The sequence below is a fragment of the Phyllostomus discolor genome, chromosome 8 (assembly GCF_004126475.2).
Source record: "Phyllostomus discolor isolate MPI-MPIP mPhyDis1 chromosome 8, mPhyDis1.pri.v3, whole genome shotgun sequence".
In the NCBI taxonomy this organism is placed as follows: Eukaryota; Metazoa; Chordata; class Mammalia; order Chiroptera; family Phyllostomidae; genus Phyllostomus; species Phyllostomus discolor.
The window spans coordinates 104,454,724-104,475,766 of NC_040910.2; the positions used below are offsets into that span (position 1 = coordinate 104,454,724).

The window sequence follows — 21,043 nt, forward strand, 5'->3', positions numbered from 1 at the left end:
AAAATTACATTGGGCCCTTAGAAGGCAACCTCAAGGCTCATGTGGACTCTGGTGAAAACGAGTTTGACACCCTTGCTCCAAGGAGTCTTAGTTCCTTTGTGTTGAAAATATTTACCATTTGTTTGTAAGGGGAATATTTGTTAATTGTTTCTTACGCTCTATGACTTATGCATACATACATGGTCTTTAACCTCAGTGTTTTAGGCTTCTGACATACATATTTGCCAGTGGAGCATATCACTTTTCCCCATTCTTTGCCTCTATTAATAACATTCTTTAAAGGGGGCACTGTAGGAGTTTTATTTCAAAATTCAAAAGGGTGAAGGAGAAAGACAGCATTATTTCTATGGTAGCCTATCTAACTCAAATGAAGCTTTAGTTAAATTTTACTGACTCAAGCTGGGTGTGTTTATGTTCTGGACTATTTGCTTTAATAGTATTAGCATTTAAATTGTCACAACTAGGCTCTAAAGTTAACGCTCCATTAAGATGCACAGGGAAAGTTCTTAGCTCTATTGGTACTATTATTTCAGTCTCTGCAACCTGCCACCTTCGTGTGATAGCAAAGTGTTGATTGCATAATGATGGTCTTCCCCATTAAAGGACTGGAAACTGAAATTTTAAAAAAAGAAAAGACAAAAACACAATTGTAAATCAAAATTATAGAAAATTAGACTTTCTTTAAAGCACAATGACTCGTTGAATTGAGCTTACTACTTGGTGATGAAAGGTAGTCTCTCTGAAGATATTTTTGTACGATACTCATTTCAGAGAATTGCTGGAGCAGTTCAATGTGAAATTCTGGGGAGAAACTAGAAAGACTAGTACAATACATTGTACTTAGAGTCTCAAAACCCAGCTGGGTTGGCTGGTTGGTTGGTTAGGTTTTCTCTCAGCCACTGTATTTGGAATTTTGTTTGGCAGTTAATGTTGGAAACAATTAAATTTTATTTTACTTTTTTATCTCTGGATAAGATTTGACACAAATAAGAAGAATTTGTCATTAACATTAACAGATACTAATAAGAAGGTATGAATAACTTTAAGAGCTAGGTTTGTTTTGCTTTCTGAAATTTAGTCAAGCTATAATTTTTAAGTAAAAGCATATATATATAAACACTGGTTTTGTATTTTTGAATACGTCTCATATCAAAACACAGAGCAAAGAGACTTCTTTGTCCATTTTTTTTCTTTTCCCACTTTATTTTTTAATGGTTTCTTTCTTTTCTTTTTCTTTTTTTTTTTTTAGGATTTATTTATTTATTTATTTGGTGGCAGGGAGAGAGGGAGAAAGAAAGAGAGGGAGAGAAACATCAGTGTGTGGTTGCCTCTCACATGCCCCCCACTGGGGACTTGGCCCGTAACCCAGGCATGTGCCCTGACTGAGAATTGAACCCATGACCCTTTGGTTCACAGCCCATGCTCAATCCACTGAGTTACACCAGCCAGGGCATTTTTTCCCACTTTAAAAAAGTGAAATATTTCATGCATACAGAAAAGTATAAAGTATTCATATTTTTCATTTGTTTTTAAGTTTATTTTGAAGTAATTTTAAATGTACAGAAAACTTACAAGAACAATACAAAGTGTAGCCTTTTTCAGAATTACTAAATTTGTTTAACCTTTTAATTGAGGTATATAATAAACTATATATTTAACATATGCATATTGTATAAACCAGTGAAACCATCACCTACAAGTTTCCATTTGCTGCTTTGTAATCTCTTGTCTATACCATCCCGTTCCCAGGCAGTCATTGTTCTTCTTTCTACCACTGTTGATTAATTTTCATTCCTAGAATTTTATAGAATTGGAATCATACAGTGAGCGCATGTTCTTTTTTCCTCTTGCATCGTTTTTTATCTGATTTTTTAATTTTTTATTTTCACCTGAGGATATGTCTATAGGTTTTAGAGAGAGAGAGAGGGAGTGGGAGAGAGAGAAAGAGAAACAGAAACCTCAATGTGAGAGAGAAACATCAATCAGTTTCCTCCTGTACACTTCCCAACTGGAGATCAAACATGCAATCTAGGTGTGTGCCCTGACTGGGAATTGAATCCATAACTTTTGGTTTATGGAACGACCCTCCAGCCAACTGAACCAACTGGCCAGGGCTCCTCTCTCATCTTTTACTCAACATAATTATATTGAGATTCATTCATATTAGATTCACTAATTTTTTTAAAAATTCTCACCCAAGGACATAATCACTGATTTTAGAAATAGGGGAAGGGAGGGTGAGAATGTGAGAGGAACATGGATCGGTTGCCTCTTGTACATGCCCCAGCCAGGACCAAATCCACAACCTAAGTATGTACCCTAACCGGGAATTGAACCCATGACCTTCGGGTTTACAGGATGATGCTCTAACCAACTGAGCCACACCAGCCAGGACTTCACTAATTTTTAACATCTTGACACATTTGCTTTTATATTCACTTATGTATATACGTATGTATGTATGTATGTATTACAATATATAAATAGAATAAAATGTATGTTTATAAATATACCAAATATTTTTTCCCAGAACTATTTGAAAGTAGTTGTATATATCATGCTCCTTTCCCTCTTAATATTTAATGTACATTTTCTAGGAACAAAGATAATCTCTTAAATAATCATATAATTATTAAATTCAGGGAATTTAACATTGATACACTATATTTAATACAATATTTAACATTTCGTATTTTTTTTTTAAGATTTAATTTATTTTTTAGAGAGGGAAGGGAGAGAGACAGAGAGAGAGAGAGAAACATCAATGTGGGGTTGCTGGGGGTCATGGCCTGCAACCCAGGAATGTACCCTGGCTGGGAATCGAACCTGGGACACTTTGGTTCCCAGCCCGCGCTCAATCCACTGAGCTACGCTAGCCAGGGCATCATTTCGTATTCTTATTTTGTCACTACCCTAAATAATGTCCTGGAAACAATACCTCACATGATAGAGGATTCTATCCAGTATCGTTTATTACATTAAGTTGTCATCTTTAATCTGAAATAGTTCCTTAATCTTTCTTTGTCTTTCATAACTTCTACATTTTTGAAGACTACAGATTCAGTAGGTTCAGGTTATGAGTTTTTGGCTGGAATATTCACTCTATAAGTGTTCTTTTCAGGTATCACATTTGTACTAACATAAACCCTGTTTGCCTCTTACTGATGTTAACTTTGGTCACTTGGTTGTCTTTCCTCCCACTGAATTGTTACTAGTTTTCCTTTTGGAATTAATAAGTAATTTGTGGAGAAAAATTTGGAGACTAAATATGTCAATATAGTTTTTGAAAGGTCTTTTCAAAATGATAAAGGTGTTTAAGCATAATGTATTTGTGACAGTCCTGTTGAAACTGTTCTTGGCTAATGACAATAAACTTTTTTTTTACAAATAGTGCCAAGAGGGCTATAGTATAGTTACACTGTAGGAACTGCTGAGCATCCTTGTAAAATGAAGCATGGATATTTTAGTCTTTAGTTATTTTCTTAATTTACAATGAAATATATAGAAAAGGACTCTTGACTCTTTTTCTATGCTTATATATAGACTGTCTTTTATAGTTGGCAAGGATTTGATCTGCTGGCAAATTTAAATCCTTTATAGTGTCTATTTTCACTGTAAGAAATATATTTTCTGTTACGAAACTCAGACACTGCAATTTTGGGTTGATTTACAACATGGTATATATACTATAAAAGTTTATATATACTATAAAAGTTTATTGAGACACACTTTAATTAGGCTTCAGGGATTTCTCTTCTGACCTCTCAATTTTACTCTTTCTAGATGCATCCTTGGGGAACTGTTTACAAAGAAGCCTATATTTCAAGCCAACCTGGAACTGGCTCAGCTAGAACTGATCAGGTATAATTGTGCATGTGCTCTGAGTGCCTAAGTGTGATAGTTAGTCATGTCCTCTAATTTCTAACACTTTTCAACCATTCTGCTAAATGATTTTGTATTCCTTGTGTCCACATAAGTTTCTCTTTACTCACTCAGGTTTACCATGTATTTTGCAATGTGCTCTATATAAAGTAGTTGTATTCCACCTACTTTTTAGATCTTATTTTGCATGTTTTTTATTCTTCATATAAAAGCATGTCATTTTCAGGATAGTTACTCTATTCTTAGGTTAGAGTAAGATCATATTTATTCAGCACACATTTATTGAGCCTGTTTTGTAACAAATTTTTTTCTCTGTTAAACTTTAGGATTCAGAGATAAATAAAGTAGGTCCCTGCCTTCAAAGAGCTCAGAGTTTAGTAAGTGATACAACATGTATGCAGATAATTATAAAATAGAACCTATAATAGAGGGTTTCAGAAAGGCTTGGTTGGGGTCAAGGTGGGATTTGGGTTGTTTTATTCAATAAGATAAGGGGAAAGAGTACAGCCAGCTAATGTAGACTTTTTAAAAGGTAGTATATAACTTGTTATTTGTTATGCAGTAAACTCAATTTTCCATCAAAATCTTCAGCCTTAGTCTTTCTTTTGTGAGTTTTTACTGTAGGGATATTATTATAGGGCCAGCTCAGCCCTTGGTAATTAACACTAACTGAACTGAACAAAATTGGTAATGAAAACCTGTGTGGAGAATTAAAAACATGTTTTACAAAACAAAATACTTGGATCATTTTAAACTATTCTGCCACTATTTTCTCGTCATTGTCTTGTAACCAGTTCTTTTTGTCCTAATCCTCTGTCCTTAAAGCAATGAGGTCAGGTTTTTCTTTCTGCATGCCATCTAATTTAATAAGCTCTCAGGATGTAATCGTTTCTGCTTCTAGAATCTCCAGAATTCATGATGCTGACTTACTCACTTTTTTATTTCTGCTTTCTGCTTTGTTTTCAGTCGACTCTGTGGTAGCCCTTGTCCAGCTGTGTGGCCTGATGTTATCAAGCTGCCCTATTTCAATACCATGAAACCGAAGAAGCAATATAGAAGGCGTCTACGAGAAGAATTCTCTTTGTGAGTTTGGTAAAAATATATACCTAATTTCTGTGTTTGACTGGTGTTTGGTTTATACTTGGCCTTTTCCTGGTTTAGGGAGTTAGTGTTGTCCCAATTTATTATGGCAGCACACCATAGGAAAACATTTTATTTTTTAACAAAGTTCTGTCACAGCCTTTTTGTAGTTTTCTTTTTTGAAGGCTTTAAATGATAGAAAACTTATTTTCAACAATATGTGTATTTTTTCATGTCTTTTTGATCTTTCCAAGATAAAAAGAATGTAATTGCTGGCTTCATATTTTCTACTTGTGTTATAGCACTTCTTAAATTCTCTGTGGAAGAAAAAACCTGCTTGCTTATTTAGCCAGCTTCCAACCCCCTTTCCACAGTTTTTCATGGAACTGGAAATTTGGAGACCTTTGATGCAAGGTTACAGGTTTAAGAACTGTGGGGTCATTGTGAACTTGTTTTCTCTCTCTTCCTTTCCACAGCATTCCTTCAGCAGCACTGGATTTACTGGACCACATGCTGACACTAGATCCTAGCAAACGTTGCACAGCTGAACAGACCCTACAGAGTGACTTCCTTAAAGATGTTGACCTCAGTAAAATGGATCCTCCAGAGTAAGTGCTGGTGTTCATGGAGTGACCCTAAACCTCCCCTCCTCCCCTAGGCCTAGGAGATGAGAAACTCAAAATAATTGATCTTAAAGAGGAACTGCAGATGGAGACGTACCCACAAATAGTATTATGATTGATAGGATATTTTATTCCTTTACTTTTAAAAAAAAATAAGGAATAGATTTAGATACAATATTTCTTCTAATTTGACTCAAACTATCTTCTTTTGTTCCTGTATGCCCAGTTTATTGATTGATAGGATATTTTATTCCTTTACTTTTTAAAAAAAAAATAAGGAATAGATTTAGATACAATATTTCTTCTAATTTGACTCAAACTATCTTTTGTTTCTGTATGCCCAGTTTATTGCCCTAAGAACCTCTTTGAAGGTATTCCTTTGAGTTTTTACTTTTTTCGTTTTTTAGGATTTATTTATTTTTTAAAGAAACGGGAAGGGAGGGAGAAAGAGAAGGAGAGAAGCATCCATGTGGAGATAACATTGATTGGTTGCCTCTTGTACATCCCTAACTGGGCCCCAAAACCCAGGCAAGTGCCCTGACTGAGAATCCAACCGGCAGCCTTTTGGTTTGCAGGCTGGTACTCAGTCCACTGAGCCACACCAGCCAGGGCTAGTTTTCACTCTTAATTATTCCATCTACTTGAATCCCCTATGTCTGTGATGACCGTGTATATTCCACACTTACAAGGACAGTCCTAATTTTAAATAGTTTGTATCACTGTTAGATCCCATGTCCTGAATTTCGAATAGAAAATGTGGTCTTTGAATGTGTCTCTTTCATCAGAGTTTTATGAATTTTCCTTATTCTCTAAGATCCTTAGAGGTTCTACACTCACAGCTCACATTCTGGCAAATAAAAAATCTTTTATATTTGAACTTATCACTGACAGCATTATAGCTTTCATGTTAGACTTTTTGGGCATTTTTTTCTTATAGAAAGTCTGTGTCTTAAATGAATAGGATGTTACTATATGCATAGGTAGTAACTACAAATTTGATTGTTCCAAAGAAATTTATTGTACTAGGATTTTGGTACATTGAATGTGGCTTGAAATATATAAAGCTTTTTACTGAAATTTGGGAGCTCTGGTAATAGATTTTTGGCTACGGTAATCTTTATTATAGGAAGATTTGACCTACTTGGGACTGTTTGCATTATCATGGGAAAACCTGGAAACATATTATATATGTTAAAATATTCTCATAAACCCCACAAATGAAAATATCCACTTAAGGAAATTCAGTGGGCAGAAAGAAGAATGAATCAGTTTTTGGTCTGGTTCACAGACCAAATGACACCTAAATTGATTTTACACAGAGGGTGTTTAATCATGATATGCTTATGTTGTTCCAGCTTATTTAAATCACACTTTGCCTGGACTTTTTGTAGCCATTAACAAGCCAGTCATCTCCATGCTATTTATTCTCAACTGAAATTTGACCAGTAACATTCTTCTTCTTGTTATACCAACCAAAAACAGTTATAAGACTTAACTGTTTGGCTGGATGTGGGCATTTATATAGCAGGTGTGTCTCTGGTTATTAGCAAGAGCCTTATTTCTCACTGTAGAAATCCTTTGGGCTTTTTGACTTTTATTTTCTCAGACTGTTGTACACCATGATTCTTTTTATACTGCTACTATTTGTTTTCTAACTTCTCTGTTTTTTTTTCCTTACCTTTGCTGTTTCCCACTGCTCTTTGCCTTCCCATTTTAATATCTCGTTCTGTTCACTCACTACCACATTCCCACACATATTTCCCCTTTGCTTTGTCTTTTTTCAGTCTCCCCCACTGGCAGGATTGCCATGAATTATGGAGTAAGAAACGGCGACGGCAGCGACAAAGTGGTGTTGTGGTAGAAGAGCCACCTCCATCCAAAACCTCTCGAAAAGAAACTACCTCAGGGACAAGTGCTGAGCCTGTGAAGAATAGCAGTCCAGCACCACCTCAGCCTGCTCCTGGCAAGGTGGAGCCTGGGGCTGGGGATGCAATAGGTCAGTGCTGGGATAGACACTACGTGCTTTTTTAAAGCACATTTTGGCAGGTTTTGAAGGTTAAGTGCAAGGATGTGTGTGTTTTAATTTTTAGCCACTGAAGCATTTATAAAGAGGTTGGTGTTCTCATTTTATGGAAAAGGAGATAAACCAAATTTTGTATATGTGGTCCAGAAAGCCTATGATAGATTGTTTTCTATTTCTGAAATAAGGAATATTATAGCCTCATGGGATCTGTGGCATAAATCAGTAAATTAGGTAAGCCAAATTCAAGTTAAGATCTCTTCATCCATGGAGCTCTAACACACACAATTTGGAGCACTGTATATGTTAGATTTGATAAGACCTTCATAGAATCCAGTCATGTTAAATCTCAATTGCAAAATGTAGTTAGTTCTGAAGACTGTGATCTGATCTAAATATATCCAAAACTGTAGAATAATGAACTTTTATAACAAAATAGTTTGTGGTACCACCAGTTTTTCTAAACTACAGATATTTTTTCCTTGGCTCACTTTCCCTTCCCTGTCCACCTATAGCCGTGGTTTTCAATGCCGGCTACACGTTAGAATCATCCAGAAAGCTTTAAAAATAAACAAGCCTGAACAATTGCCACATCTTTAGGGATGAGGCCAGAAGCCTAGTAATTCTGATGTACAGTAAGGGTAGAAAAATCACTGACCTTGAAAAATAAGTGTAAAATGAAATAACTTTTACTTTACAATACAGAGATGATTGAGGTAGTCTATGTATTTTTAAGCAGTAATATACAGAGTAACAAAATGTGTCTTGATGATGTGAGGCATGAAAAATGAGACATTCAAAATGAAATGTCATTCACTGGATGTTATAAGTTGCTGTTGTTAGTTGAAGAAAGCAAAAATTCTTTGCCCTGCCTTATCCTCTTATATTGGCTTCACTCTCCCCACAGGCCTCGGTGACATCACACAACAATTGAATCAAAGTGAATTGGCAGTGTTATTGAACCTGCTGCAGAGCCAAACTGACCTAAGCATCCCTCAGATGGCGCAGCTGCTTAATATCCACTCCAACCCTGAGATACAGCAGCAGCTGGAGGCCCTGAACCAATCTCTCAATGCCCTAACGGAAGCCACTTCCCAGCAGCAGGACTCGGAGCCCATGGCCCCAGAGGAGTCTTTGAAGGAGGCACCCCCTGCTCCAGTGGTCCAGCCGTCAGCAGAACAGAAGACCCCTGAAGCTTCAAGCACACCAGCTGACATGCAGAATATGTTGGCAGTTCTCTTGAGTCAGCTGATGAAAACCCAGGAGCCAGCAGGCAACCTGGAGGAAAACAACAGTGACAGAAACAGTGGGCCACAGGGGCCCCGAAGAACTCCCACAATGCCACAGGAGGAGGCAGCAGGTAAACAGACCGGTCATGAATCTCATTGAGCTCAGGTGCTGTTGATCCTCTTAAAAAGTCTCTTTAATATTTCTTTTTTCACATCAATGGCCTCGGTTTCAGTTTTTCTGTAACCTAGTCTACAGGAGAACGTACCAACAAGTGATGCATTTCTTGCCCGGCTTCTTTTATTTAAGTCTCAAAGCTTCTCAAAGCACCTTTCATATACTGATTGTTTTTCCATTTCCTAGGAGATAGGTAAGTAAAGCCCCTGTGTTCTAATTCACAAAAACCACATCCATAGCTAGTGGTGCATTTGAACCACTGTGTATAGAGTGGCCAACTAATACTTGCACTTGAAAATCTGCCTTCCAAACAAACCATCATCAGATTGTGCAAATAGTAAATGTTACTCTAGTGTAGTGGATGCTGGATACCAGAGTCTTGTCTGAAAGGTACATTCAAGAAAAACCTAATAAAATATCATTGTTAATCTCCTGAAAACTAATCTGGGAATAATAAGTAAATAACACTATACATTTCCTTTTCAAAAACTAATAGCATATAAACATGATTCCTTTAAAAGCTGTGTTCCTGAAAGAGACAATTGAATGGATTTTAGATTAGGAAATGAGCATTCTATTAAAAAAAAAAAAGGAAATATGTTATACTTCGATCTTACATGACCACAGCATGCAATTTATTAGAAGGAAAAGTTTTCCTAATCAATTCTGATTCACAGTCTTTGCAAAATCTTATCTAAAAAGTGTTTTCAACTTCTTGGAAATTTCACTGTCCATGAAGACCTCATGAATTGAGGAATGAGAAGAAGTACAAGGGTTGAAGAGATTCACTAACCTTCAATTTCAGGGTTCTGCATTCACATTTTATATGGGATGTTGCAGAAAGTATATGCCTTATTTCCACTGGTATAGGGTCAAAATATAAGCTATTTTTCATATGTAAAGTCTTTAGAACTGGAAGATAACATAAATGAAACTGACTCCTGTACTTTACAGATAGGAAGACTGCAATCCAGGGAATTTAAATTAACCTACCTATGGTTTCACTGCTGGAACCATATTATTGGCAGAGCCAGAACTTAGAACTTGTGTACCTTCTTAATTGTGTTTCTTAATTAACTTTGCTATCCTGTCATCTGATTCCAGTTGTTTTTTTAAGAGACTTCAAAACATGGGATAAGAGAAAGCTAATCTAGAATTAAAGCAAGCCTCTTTGTATCATCTCTCATACCCACCTCCCATCTCCCTCAAAAAAAATTTAGCTATAATCAAAATACCTGAAAGAAGTGGTTCAAATTAAATAATACAGTGATTAAAAGAAATTCACTTAATAATTGCGCCAACAAGGTATCAGCGAAATGATGAAATTGAACTAAAATTAAGGCCTGCCTTATAGCCAAAAATTGTTGGGTTTGCTTTTCAGGGGAGAGTAAAAATGCCACATCTGATAATTACACTCACCCCTGGTGGGTTAACCAGTTGGTGTTTCCTATGTCTGTCATGTTTCTCCCCTGCTGCCTCTCTTAAGGCCATTTTACTGTTCATTAGCACTTCCACCAGAGGGCAGACTAAATAAACCAGAGAAGGTGAAAATTGATCACTTTGGCTACTGTTTAGCTTCTCTGTACTTGTTGGGGAAAGGTTATGGTTGAAATCTGATGAGTCAAATAAAGTTTTTAAGTTATTTGTACATTTCATTAATATCGCCCTCCATTAGTACAGACTGTTAAGGATTGGTAATGTTGTTAACACTTTAAATCTTAGTATGATTTTTTAATGTGATCTTTATTTTTAATTCCTTTAAGAAGTTTTATTAACCTTTAATAGTTTTTACAACCCATCTGCTTTTGCTTCTTTGAAATAGTTTTCATCTTCTCATAAATGTGAAATTGAGCTCAAGAATTAGTTCTATTGAAACAACTAGGCTAGTTAACATAAAAGAATTTAAATGTGAAAAGTAGTAAGCCTGGAAAAGTGTAAGTTTAGTTTTGACAACTTTTGCAGTTGGGCATTTTTAAAATTGTCTGCCCTCAGTGTTAAAAACAACAACAGCCTGGTGTTCTATTTCATGTATTGTCCAAAAAATACTTTTAAAAATAACTGGTACTGTGATGTTTTTATGTAGTGAGATATGTAGCATTGACATTAAAAAGTTCTGAAATCTATAGATGTTTGTAGTCCAGTTAGCTCTCCTTTTTCAGAATGCTTACTTTTCAGGTTATGAGTTTTCCATAGCTAATTTTTTGTCCTTAAATTCATTTTTTTTCTACCACCTAGTCAACCAGCCAGTCTGTCAACAAGTTACTTGGGCAGCTGCTATTTATAGGGTAGCCAACTTAACCCTGTACAGTCCTGGTTTTAAAAGTGAGAGTTGGCAATTTGGGAACCCTCTCATCAATCCTGGGTGAATTGGGATCGTTGGTTGTCCTACTTATGTATATTATATATAGCATCTGACCTCGTCCTTCCACTGCATACCCTGACAGTTTTGTAGTATTTTCATAGTGCTTTTATCTGCACACTAAGGAAATACATACTTACTTTATTGATTATATTTGCAAAATATAATTGTGGTAAATGTGCTACCAAAATATCTAATAACTAAAAACCACCTTTTGCTTGTTTAAGTAATAACTTTATATCACTAGCTCAGACAAAAGGAATTGACTATATCGACATTTCAAAATATGCTTCAATAAGGAAAAAGAAAAATCCATCGTCTGGAAGATACCTCAAAACATTAAGCGTTTTCTTCAGTGGGGTGACTTCCAACTGTCTAAATGCACTGTTTTGACTCAACTTGGTTTTATATGTTTTCAGACTCATGCCATTTTACATCTCTACTCTGCTGTCTTGGCAGGAGTTCATTTTCAGACAATTGGCATGCTTGGGGAAAGTAAGCGGGCAGTTGCAGGGCAAAGTCTGAGGAGTGGTTTGAAAAAGACAAAGATCTTTGGAAAGACAGAGTATATAGTATTTAATACATTTCTGAATATTTGGTTATCACTGTCTCCAAGATAAATAGATGTTAACAGTCCATTCTGCATGCTATTGCTACAGTAATTTTAGTCATAGTATGGAAAAAATGCAGGAGATTGGGAAACAAAATAGAAAATTATTATAGATAATCACTTTGGTCTTTATAATTACTGTAACATAGGACGCTGAATGACAGTGGTGGTTAACATTCTTTTCTTTAGAATGTGGTTATGGGGAGAGGGACCGAACTTGGAGAAGCAAGTATACATGATGGTAATGAAAGGGTTCCTTTTTTTTTTTTTTTTTTTTTTTTTAAATTTCATCTCTCCTGTATGTTCTCTAAGTTCTATTTCAGGTGTTAACCTTATATTATTAAACATTCTGTAAAATGTATTAGCTGAGTCCACGCAAGGTCTCCTATTGTACAGCAAGATTATGTCCTAGAAATGTGACTGTAGCTTGTGTATTGTTCCCTCTCATCTTCTTTCTTTCTACTTTACTTTCATTAATGTTTTGATTCAACAGCAAAAAGGGGCAGGAGGCTGCCAACAGCCTACATATTAGAACAGTTCCTTAAGGAAGGAAATGGAGGAAATCTCAGACAAAAATCAGAACAATATTTAAAACATGTGATCTTTTTACACCAGCTGTTAGATCCAGAATACATCTGTTTTGCTATTAATCACTTGATTTTATTTATAAATTGACATTTCCTGATCCTAAGATTTTATTCTATATATATTTTGGTTACTTGTATTGATATGTTTATGTTGGGCAGTATGTATGTGTGTGTGTGTGTTTGTGTTTATAATCACATGTGATTTTTAAGATGGTGTTTAAAAGAAGTAACCCTTCCACAGCATGTCCTCCTCACATTCTTCCACCAGAGAAGAGGCCCCCTGAGCCCCCTGGACCTCCACCGCCGCCACCTCCACCCCCTCTGGTTGAAGGCGATCTTTCCAGCGCCCCCCAGGAGTTGAACCCAGCCGTGACAGCCGCCTTGCTGCAACTTTTATCCCAGCCTGAAGCAGAGCCTTCTGGCCGCCTGCCACATGAGCACCAGGCCATGAGACCAATGGAATACTCCACCCGACCCCATCCCAACAGGACTTATGGAAACACTGATGGGCCCGAAACAGGGTTCAGTGCCACTGACACTGATGAACGCAACTCGGGTCCAGCTGTGACAGAATCCTTGGCCCAGACCCTGGTGAAGAACAGGACCTTCTCAGGCTCTGTGAGCCACCTTGGGGAGTCCAGCAGTTACCAGGGTACAGGGTCAGTGCAGTTTCCAGGGGACCAGGACCTCCGTTTTGCCAGGGTCCCCTTAGCAATACACTCAGTGGTCGGGCAACCATTCCTGAAGGCTGAGGGAAGCAGCAACTCTGTGGCACATGCAGAGACCAAATTGCAAAACTATGGGGAGCTGGGACCTGGAACCAGTGGAGCCAGCAGCTCAGGAGCAGGCCTTAGCTGGGGGGTCCCAGCTCAGTCTTCTGCTTATGGAAAACTCTATCGGGGTCCTACAAGAGTCCCGCCAAGAGGGGGAAGAGGGAGAGGAGTTCCTTACTAATCCAGAGAGACTTCAGTGTCCTGAAAGATTCCTTCCCTGTCCATCTTCCATCCAGTCCTCTGAACCTTTAATGAAATCATTTGCCAGAGTGAGGTAATCATCTGCATTTGGCTACTTCAAAGCTATCCATTGTATTCCTTGCTCACTTGCTACTAAGCAGGCGACTTCCAAAATAATGATGTTGGCACCAGTTCCCCCTGGATGGGTTAGAGCCAGAACATTTACTTCAACTCTACCTAGTAGATACAAGTAGAGAATATGGAGAGGGCCATTAAATTGACAAGTAAATGCTTTATTAGTTCATTGCCTGCACTTCTTTGAGCAGAAGAAAAAGAAAACAGTTTCAGTTTTGAGATGGCTCAGGAGAGACTCTCTTTAGGTTTTTAAAGTTTTGGATTTTTTTTTAATAGTTCTTTTCGATTTAGTACTTTGTTTTGTTTTATATTTTAAAGAGAATAGTGTTCACAAAATTTGAGCTGCTCTTAGGCTTTTGCTGTAAGGGAAAAAAGTGATTGGCTGATTGAAATAAATGTTTCCTTCCTCTCTACCACGTCACATTTTTGCTTTCAAGTAAACTCTTTTTTTCCCCCATTGAGCATCTTAAACATTCCTTTTTTCCAAATAAATTACTCAGCCTTAAAGTTTGTTCTGCTTTGGCAAAAGACATGCCCTCACTCCCTGCATTTGAAGCAGGCTGCAGAAAGTGGCATTCTTGGGCAAGTAGGTAGACTTTACCCCATCTTTTCCCTTTTTCACCCTGACTATAGAGTTTTTCTTTTTCTGTCTCTCTTTTCGAGACATTTGTTTGGAAAAAATTGTTGAGATGCCCAAGAACCTGGGATAATTCTTTACCTTTTTTGAAATAAAGGAAAGGAAATTCAAACTCCTATATTGTTCTCTGTAACTCTTCAATTCTGAATTTTTTTTTTTTTAAACCATGCTCTGATGGTGAAGTTGATTTATAAATGCAGACAGCCTAGGCCATTGCTGCTGAGCTGGGGTTAGAGATTGATTATGCCTTCACACTTAGAGGGCCAGTAAGAGCAGTTAGCATACTGTTTACACATATATTTTTATGTCAAAAATAACCCCTTTTGAAACAGCATTGTAATATTGTCAAAATGAAAAAAATCCTGAAAAATACATGGAAATATAACTTAGTTTAGGGTGGGTATTTTTCTGAAGATATATCAATACCCAAGACCTTCTTAAAAAATAACTTGAAAAGAGCAGACCATGAGAAAGAATAGTATTGACATATACATATCTCAGCATGTATATCCTGCCAGTTCTTTTAGGATTTTCCTCTGGAGAGTTTTGGTTTTGGTTTTGGTAAAAAGGGTTAAATTATGATTTCATGGCAAGAGTTTTTCTTTATTATAAACAGGAAATGGAAAAGGGAAAAGCTTCAGGGTGGGATAACTTGGGAAACTTCTCATTCTGGCTTCCATTTCTCTGTGAGTACCAGCATATAATGTGTTTAAAAACATGCACATTCATATAAATTATCTGCACAGGCTTAGACATTGGTGAAACATAGCTTAGCTCCCTCTTTTACAAAGAAAAGGCAAATGTGCTTCAGCATCTTGAAGAATAGTTTTCAGAACTAAAGTGAAGTTTCATGTTTTAATGCCAAATTCTTATATTAAAAAATTAAAAACTACTTGTAAGAGAAAGATGCACTAATAAAACACTTTAGAGAAATGAAAGAAGAACCCTCTTCAGATATTTACACGAAGACTATTTTTCCCCATCACTGAAATTGGTAGATTTATGGTGTGTGTATTTCTTTATCATTCTCTGGGTTTTGGTCTGGCCTTGCCCTCAGGGCCAAACATTGATTAGAAAGAACCTTCCAGCCATTTTGGCATTGATGACTTTTTATACCAGTGGTGTCCAATTAGCTTTGCTAGGCTCACTGATAAGGTATTGGTAAATTGCATTCAAGTTTATCTGAACCTTTTGTCTGTTGACTTCTTAGTCTTCGGACGTGGCCCTTTGTATTTTAGAATATTTGAATTTGAGGCATTGGGTCCCATTCCCATTTTTGATTAAAGAACTCAAAAGTATCCAGTGGAAAAAAATTGGTTTCCCACCAAATATGAATAAAAAATGTCTATATATTTTAATTATATTTTGGTTATCATCAGTCATCAATAATGTTTTTCCCTTCCCACCTCTTATTTTTAATTATGCCAAATATTCTAAATAATATCCCTAAGGCTCCATTCACCCATCCCTGCTACTAGGGAAGGGGGTGAGTGTATGTGTGCGTGTGTATGTGTGTGCATGATTCCATCTCACCCCCAGCCCCCATTTTGGGAGTCTAACCTTAAAGTGAAAAAGAAAAAAATGTTTGGTAATTTTGACTGTTTCTAAAAGCAGAGGAAAAAAGAAACTCACTTAAGTATCCTGGAATCTGTGTGGAGGAAGAAAAGGTATTTGTTAATTTTTCAGCTGTGTTTTCTATAAACGTGATGGAAGTAAAGGTTTGGCAGAATTTCAACTTGACTATTAGAAAACTACAAATTCAAATAATTCGAAAGTGGTTTTATTTTAAGTATTGTACCCTCGGAGCTATTAAGTCCATTAAATACATTATTTTGAACAGATGAGAAACCTGATTTGGTTCATGAATGAGAGGCAAAACTGGTTTGACCATGGTTATTTTTGTGGTTTTGAAAACAGTTTTTCTTGACCCAGTTTTCTTAGTTTTTTTCTTCAACTCTCCATAGGCATGATAAGGATTTGAAAGTGACATCAGATCTATATGTCTAAAAGCAGGGCAGTTAGCACAAATTTGTAAGTAGGACTTCTGTTAGCTTATGCCATAGACATCACCCAACCACGTGTGTGTGTGTGTATATATATACATATATATACAATATGCATATACAGTTACAGTCCTAAAATGGTTACTAGTAGGCTTTGAGAGAGAATGCTACATCAGAAAAGTGTCAGTTGCCACCACACTCGCCCTGATTTAGGTTCCTGACACTGTATTCCTCTCTCTTGTTTTTGCCCCCCATCGGGTGTACCGTGTCTATGTACAGATATTTTGTAATATATTACATTTTTTTCAGTTTATAAAAATGGAAAGTGGAGATTGGAAAATTAAATATTTCCTGTTACTATACCAGTTTTGCTCCATTGCATTTACTTCTTAATCTGTACCCTCTGAGCAAATCCTATTAGGTATAAAAGGCATTTTTTCCCCTCCATTTTATCTTAGGGGTTCTTTGTTTCAGAATCGCCATAGATACATAAACTACCAAAAAAAAAGTTCTTAGGGTTTGAAGAGGTGCTTCAAAACACTAGACTAGGAACGAGAGAATTAAAAAAAGTTGCAGGAAGCCATAAAATGTGATTTTTTCAAAGTAGAAGACAGTTTTGCAAATAATGATAGTCCCAGGCCATCAAAAGAGTTGAGCTTCATGTACCCTGACTCCTCCTGAAAGGAGAGGTAAGTGGGTTTGAGCTCACCTGTCGTCAAGGGAAGTTGGTAAGAAGGTGTTTAGACCAAAGAATAGTCTCTTGAGAACCAGCAATACCACCAACACCACCACCACCTCTGACCAGTTCCTGTGTTACCATGAGTAAGGTCAGCATGGGAATTGTGTTCTAGCTGTGTTGAGACTTCCTGAGACATTGCCAATCTAGGAAGTGAGTCCAAGTTGTTTATAAGGCTAAAATTCCTATTATCCAAACTATTTACTACCCCACCTGAGGAGATAATTGCATTCCCTTCTCTTCCATGGTTTAGCACACTGAAATTTTTTTTTTTTTTTTTTTTTTTTTTTTTTTTTTGGTAGTATGGTCTGCATTCCTGCTAGTTGTGATGTAAGTAGGAAGAGAGGAGATAAGACTCATCAGGAGACAGGAAAAGAGGAGACAGGTATCAGAAAGTTAGGAACAGGGTGAGCAATTACACAAAGTTAAGGGGTACACCAGAACAAGGAAATTAGGAAAAAGTTGAATTTTCAAAAACTGGTGGTGACAGGGGTTGCCCAGTGTTTTTGAGACCCCAAGTATGTTCCTTTGCGTATGGGCTGTCACATGTTTATCCAGGAGGATGGAGAGCTCAAGATTGTTTGTGTTCCTGGAATCCTGTGTTCTTGGTTAACCTCCAGAGAAAAGGAATTGGTTTTCAACCTATATATTTGAAGTTCATGGCTAAGAGTGTGATCTTCAACCTTCTAGAGAATATTTCCACTTTATAGCAATGGCTATCTTTTCAATTTTGGGCCTAAAGGCTGAGGACCTAATGGACTTTTTTTCCTCTTTTCACACCCAAGGCTACTTCTGACTAGACTATACAGTTCAGTACCTAATTGCTTAGGCACCATCATTTCCCAGATAGGTATCCTTAACTGTGTGGTAAGGTTCATGCCTCAAGGATGTTAATTAATATTCTTGGTGATAAACTGGGATTTCCATTGTTATTAAAAATTGCCCCATAGCTTGACTGTGTTTTAGATACTGAGTTACTTCTGTATTCACAACTTAGTCAACTGAAGGGCTAGGCAGAGTGGAAATGGGGAGTTCCTCAAGTAAGTACTCAACCATTTCAGGGCAGAGATGGTACTGCTAAGTTTTCTCATTGTCCTAAGAGGCAAAGTGAGCATTCCTGGACACTTAGGTTAATTTTACTGTCCCCGTGTAGCATTTTTTTGCGGATGTAGGAAAACTCCAAGCTGGAGTTGAGACCTTGGGGGAAGCATGACACCCAAAGGAAGTACTAGGCTACCCTACCACTTCTCACCACATGCAGCTGTCTCTCTTCCACCTTCTTTCCATTCACTGTTTTCCTTCCTTATCCCTGCTCACTACCTAACTCTCATGCCTCAGGCCTTACCAGAGGTATCAGTTGCTTAACCTGGAGAGGTATTTAGAGTGATTGTTGCTATGCAGTTTTGAAGAGTAGCCAGAAGCAATTCAGAAGACAAAGGTCTCTTCTAGATCCTCAACTTACGGGGTGAAAGGTGAAGGAGAAAGCAAAGTAACCATGTTTTCACTGCTAGGAGCTGTGAGAGGAGCTTTTAATTTATGTTGTGTGGGGTACAAGAGACTCTTTACTAGTCTAGGAAAGACAGAATCTCAACCTTCACTCCATCCTCTTCGCTCATCCTGAGAATTGCTTTTGCTGATGACATTTCTAAGCTCAGTTGCAGATGGTGTCTGTGGGAAGTAAAAGTTTGGTGAGGAGAGGGCCCTGCTATCTCCCCATGAGAAAGCAGCTGAGGGCTGCCTTGATACTGTGATGATTAATCACCAGGGTGCCAAAAACACTTGGGCCCCTGGATTGTCTCTATACTCTCTATTTCAAAAATCAGTAGTCCAAGGTTGAGAGAAAGAGTCTGATACAAAGTTAGTCTTCAGTACTCTAGATGATGGGTTGTTAGTGAAGCTTTCTCAATATATAGCCCTCAGCCGCAGCATACTTCTCTGGAATAAGAGAATATAACCATGACATAAATTAACATAGACATAGGTTCCCTAGGACCTAGAATTAGATGGATTTTTTTGGATGTTTTGTTATGCCATGGTTGTAAACCGAAGATAATGTTGATTGTTCTAAAGGATTGAAGGGCATTTTATCCAAGCCAGCCATCCCTGAGGAGGCAGCATGGAGAGCCCTTAAAAAGGCTACAATGTAACAGTCACAGCTAAGGGAAGAACAAAGCCTGGGTCTTGGAGGAGGGTGTCTTTTCCTTCCTTGAAGGAGCCTGTCTGATGGGCTGTCTCAAGGAGTGGATCCTCCTCGCTCCTGTGTCTCAGAACTACCCTTGGTGAGGATCATCTTATAGGCAGACAGCCCTCTCCACCAAAGTTAGTGCAGTTTGGAATGCTTTTGGTTCTGGAGAAGAGAGGCTGAATTTAAAGACAAAGCTGAGGAGGAGCCTGATCCCTTTTATAAATTCAGGAACTTCTGGGTTTGGCCTTATTACCACTATTTGCCATTTCGGTTAGGGGGCCAAAGGTCTCGTTAAAAAGGAAGCAAGTGAGGAGATGGGAAGAAAGCAGAACTAGATCAGTCTGCTGGCTGAGATGTGGAAAGAGACAGCATATAATTACTTACAAAGGACAGATAGGACTGTAGTGGAAGAAAAAAAATGTGGTTGGGCAAGTGGAATTTCAGGGATAATGCCTTAAAGGTTCACAATTCATTTCAGGGAGGCTCCATATTAAAGCACCATTGTAATAGTAGTGTTATCTTTGTGGTTGGAGGTTGGGCCTGGAACCCTTAGTCTGGGGGATGTTATGAAGACATTTTCACTAGGGAAGCTAGATTATATTAAACAAATAACTCATAGGGACATTTTGCTTAGCACTGCTATCTTCATAGTTCAAGAGAACAATTCAGGAATAAGGAGGGAATGATATGGATGCATCACATTAAAAAGTTATTTTTATTTTTGGAGTTTTAAAACTCCTGCAGGTAGTTTTAATGTAATTTAGGTCAACCTGGAAACGTGCTATTCCTCTCCCCTTCATTTTAGATCCAAGTGAAGGTAGTATGTAGAGGAGCAAACTAACCAGAATATTAGAACTACCAAAGGACATTCCTTTGTTGAGTGCCATTTTTAGCCAGCGGCATGTCGGGGTGGGGTGGGAACAGGCCCAGAAAGAAGCCTAAGGTCTTGGGAGGAAGAAGGGAGAGCCAGCAGAAACCAACACTGTCAGGGAATTGCTATGTGTCAGGTACTCTGCTAAGCACTTTGCTTTTATTACCTTGGTTCGTAAGCACCCGAGGTTAAGGGATGGAAAAGTTAAAAGACAAATTCATCTCACTATCCTGAGCATATGTAGGAGAGAGAGGGGAGTGGCAGATAACTTTTTCCTGTCTAACCACATCGGGCTAAAGTCGAGGAAGTAAAGAGTTGGGTTTGAGAGTGAGGTTAATTTAAGGAAGTGCTCATTAAATAGTTGAAAGAGACTCTTGAATAACTTCTCTGTTCCTAAGGACCTTCCAAAAAATGTGATGGTCAGAAATAGGCTAGAGGCAGGGCCAGTAGGGAACAGTATTACTAGTGACTCTGGGATTGACTTACATTCTAGAAAGTTGGGTCATGACCTGAGAGGATAGGATTAATCTTAGATATAGGGAATAAAATGGGGCTTCTCATCCTAAAGGGTCTTCAGAGAAAATAGTGTTTATATACTAGGATTCAAGGAGGTAATCACATTCTTTTGGTGCTTGTGCTTGTTTTTTTGTTTGTTTTGCAATGCACTTTGAAGTCATGAGACAATTTGTAATTTTGGAAAGACTCAGTGCCAAGTTCAGTATTGGTAGGGGCAGGTGACAACTTGAAAATTGACACTGAGAATTAAGACTGTACTCCTTGTAGTTGTTTGGTGTACTCCAAGAGTTATACCATGAGGGCTGCTTCAGTGGAGAGGGAGTAGTGTCTTTAGCTGAGTCATATCCTGAGTACAGGGCAACTTTTGGGGTGAAATCATGGAGGATCCCACCTTTAAGAAGCTTCTAGGTCTAGGATGAGATAAGTCTCATACCTGAGTGGG

The 21,043-nt window shown here is 37.6% G+C and overlaps 1 protein-coding gene across 1 annotated transcript in view; it reads left to right on the forward strand.

The window, feature by feature from the left end:
- Positions 1 to 16,027, forward strand: part of CDK12 (cyclin dependent kinase 12) — a 45,834-nt gene extending 29,807 nt beyond the window's left edge. Inside the window, 6 exon segments of the mRNA XM_028519899.2 lie at positions 3,784 to 3,861; positions 4,849 to 4,965; positions 5,439 to 5,570; positions 7,370 to 7,581; positions 8,513 to 8,965; positions 12,834 to 16,027. Of these exon segments, the coding sequence (XP_028375700.1) occupies positions 3,784 to 3,861; positions 4,849 to 4,965; positions 5,439 to 5,570; positions 7,370 to 7,581; positions 8,513 to 8,965; positions 12,834 to 13,519 (1,678 nt within the window). The 3' untranslated portion in view covers positions 13,520 to 16,027.
- Positions 16,028 to 21,043: the final 5,016 nt, after the last annotated feature.